Source organism: Thermothelomyces thermophilus, chromosome 5 (assembly GCF_000226095.1).
Source record: "Thermothelomyces thermophilus ATCC 42464 chromosome 5, complete sequence".
Classification (NCBI taxonomy): Eukaryota; Fungi; Ascomycota; class Sordariomycetes; order Sordariales; family Chaetomiaceae; genus Thermothelomyces; species Thermothelomyces thermophilus.
In genome coordinates this window covers 3,737,016-3,739,108 of record NC_016476.1, presented here as the reverse complement: position 1 = coordinate 3,739,108, position 2,093 = coordinate 3,737,016, and the positions used below count along the sequence as shown (strand labels likewise).

Here is a 2,093-nt window from a genome sequence, read left to right as displayed (position 1 = left end):
GAGGGATTCGGTGAAGCCAAAGGGTTCACAACAACACTTAGAGTTGTCTCTCACAGTAATCAGCAATGCTTGGTATGAGTACTGTGATTGTGATTGTTACCACTGGTGAACTTCCCAGAGTCCACCATAACGAGTGACTAGCTAGCTATATATACATAATTGTCTGTCCTTCTTCAATAGTTATCACCAGTACCACTCCTCCTTTCACTTCGTGATTCTGCGTTGTCGACGGTGACATGTTATTATCACCAGTGAAGACCTTAGTCTTGGCGGTGATAATCTTCTGATTGGTCCGTCAAGTGATTGGCTGTCGGAATGTCCCGCGTCCTGGCTGCAGCCTGCCAGGCCGCCCATGTGCTTATTCGTGACACGATGCCCCTCCTTCAAGGCTTTCGACCCGAAAGCCCTCTTAGGCCGTTTCAAATAGCGCCAACAACCCTTCGCTTGTGAGTACTGCATTCTCCCTGTTTCTGCGTCGTGGTCGCCATGTTGACAAAATGCCGATAGAGAAACGGAAGTCGCATTCTGCACGTTACCGTGCTTCCCTTGCTCAGAACATCGCTGAGAACGGTTTTGTCGTTATGCCTTGCTCTTGGTGCGCGTCGCAAGGCCTCGTTTGCAAAATGATCGCGCGTACGAAGCGTTGCGAAGCCTGCGTTCGTCGAGGTCGTTCTTGCGATGGCTCTGGCATACCGCTTTCTTCCTGTAAGCACGTTTTCTTCTTCTTTTTTTTTTTTTTTTTTTTTTTGAATGTGATTCCTGATGTTCGTTCTAGTGGATCGCATTCTCCAGGAGCAGCGTCGCATCAAGGATGCTGAACGTCGTGCCGAACTTGAGCTGGATGAATCTCAACGCCGTCTGGAAGAAGCCCAGCGCGAGTTGTCCGAAAAGCTTGCGCGGCTCCGGCGTCTTCGTCAGCAGAAGGAGTTTTTGGTGGAGAAAGGTGCCGACATGGTGGCGCGTGGTCTGTCGACCTTGGACGAGTTGGAGGAGGTTGAGCGGCAAGAGACGCCTGCTATGCCCTCGTCACAGATTAATGATGCCGTCGATGCTGTCGACTGGGGCGCCGTCTTTGGTTCTGTCCCGGGTTTTCCTTTGGTCGATCCGGATTCTGCCGGTGGAACTGTTCCAGTTTCTCAGGGCAGTTCAAATTCTTGACTGGTTCCCATGAGTTGTCCTCTGGTCCAAAATCAAGCCATTTGACCAGGTACTGCAGTTCCCCGTTGATGATGCGTGAATCCAGAATTTCTTCGACGTCCCATTCTTCCTCTTCGTCCTCTGCTTCGATGTGCGTGGCAACCTTGGCGTTCTTTGGTGCTGGTTCGAGAAGTGAAATATGAAAAACATCCGTCCGTAGTCGCATAGATGACGGTAACGATAGTCGGTAGTTGGATGTCGAGATTCGTTCTTTGATAACGAAGGGTCCGACCTTCTTGAAGTCCAGCTTCGTGCTTGGTCGTTTGGTTTGCAAGTTTCGTGCGATCAGGTAGACTTTGTCTCCCCTCTCTAGGCGAGGTCCCTCGAGCCTGTGTTTGTCGTAGTAGTTCTTCATTCTGGTCTTGACAAACTCGAGTTCCTTTTTGAGCTTTTCATGCAGTGCGTGCATCTGTTCTGCTTTGACTGCTGCTCTCGGCACTGTGACCTCTGGTCCTTGCCTAAGGTCTGCTTCATATCCGTAGTTCGCGAAGAACGGTGTGACTTTGGTCGTTTCTGTCGGCGTCGTGTTGTAGGCGAGTTGTGCTGTTGGTAACAGCATGACCCAGTCGTCTTGTTGGTAATTGACGTAAGAGCGGAGGTATTGCTCAACAACTTGGTTTAGTCGCTCCGTTTGTCCGTCGGTCTGCGGGTGATATGCCGTTGACAGCTTGCTGTTGACGCCTAATCGTTGCATTAACGCTTGCCAGAACTTCGATGCGAACTTGGTGTCTCTGTCGGTGATCCATTCTTGCGGCCAAGCATGCACTGATGCAACTTGCCGATAGATCACGTCTGCCAACTGTTCCGCTGTCCAGGACTCCTTGTAGGGAAAGAAATATGCCCACTTAGTCAGGCGATCTACTACAGTAAGAATACTGTCGTAGGTCACTCCTGTG

The 2,093-nt window shown here is 50.5% G+C and overlaps 1 protein-coding gene across 1 annotated transcript; it reads left to right on the top strand.

The window, feature by feature from the left end:
* Positions 1-497: 497 nt before the first annotated feature.
* On the top strand, positions 498-1,333 carry MYCTH_2067168 (uncharacterized protein; the record flags this gene model as incomplete). The annotated part of the gene is made up of 3 exons (XM_003665501.1): positions 498-705; positions 776-1,131; positions 1,244-1,333. The coding sequence occupies 3 exons, from the start codon at positions 498-500 to the stop codon at positions 1,331-1,333; spliced, it is 654 nt and encodes a 217-aa protein (XP_003665549.1).
* Between the last annotated feature and the right edge of the window lie 760 nt (positions 1,334-2,093).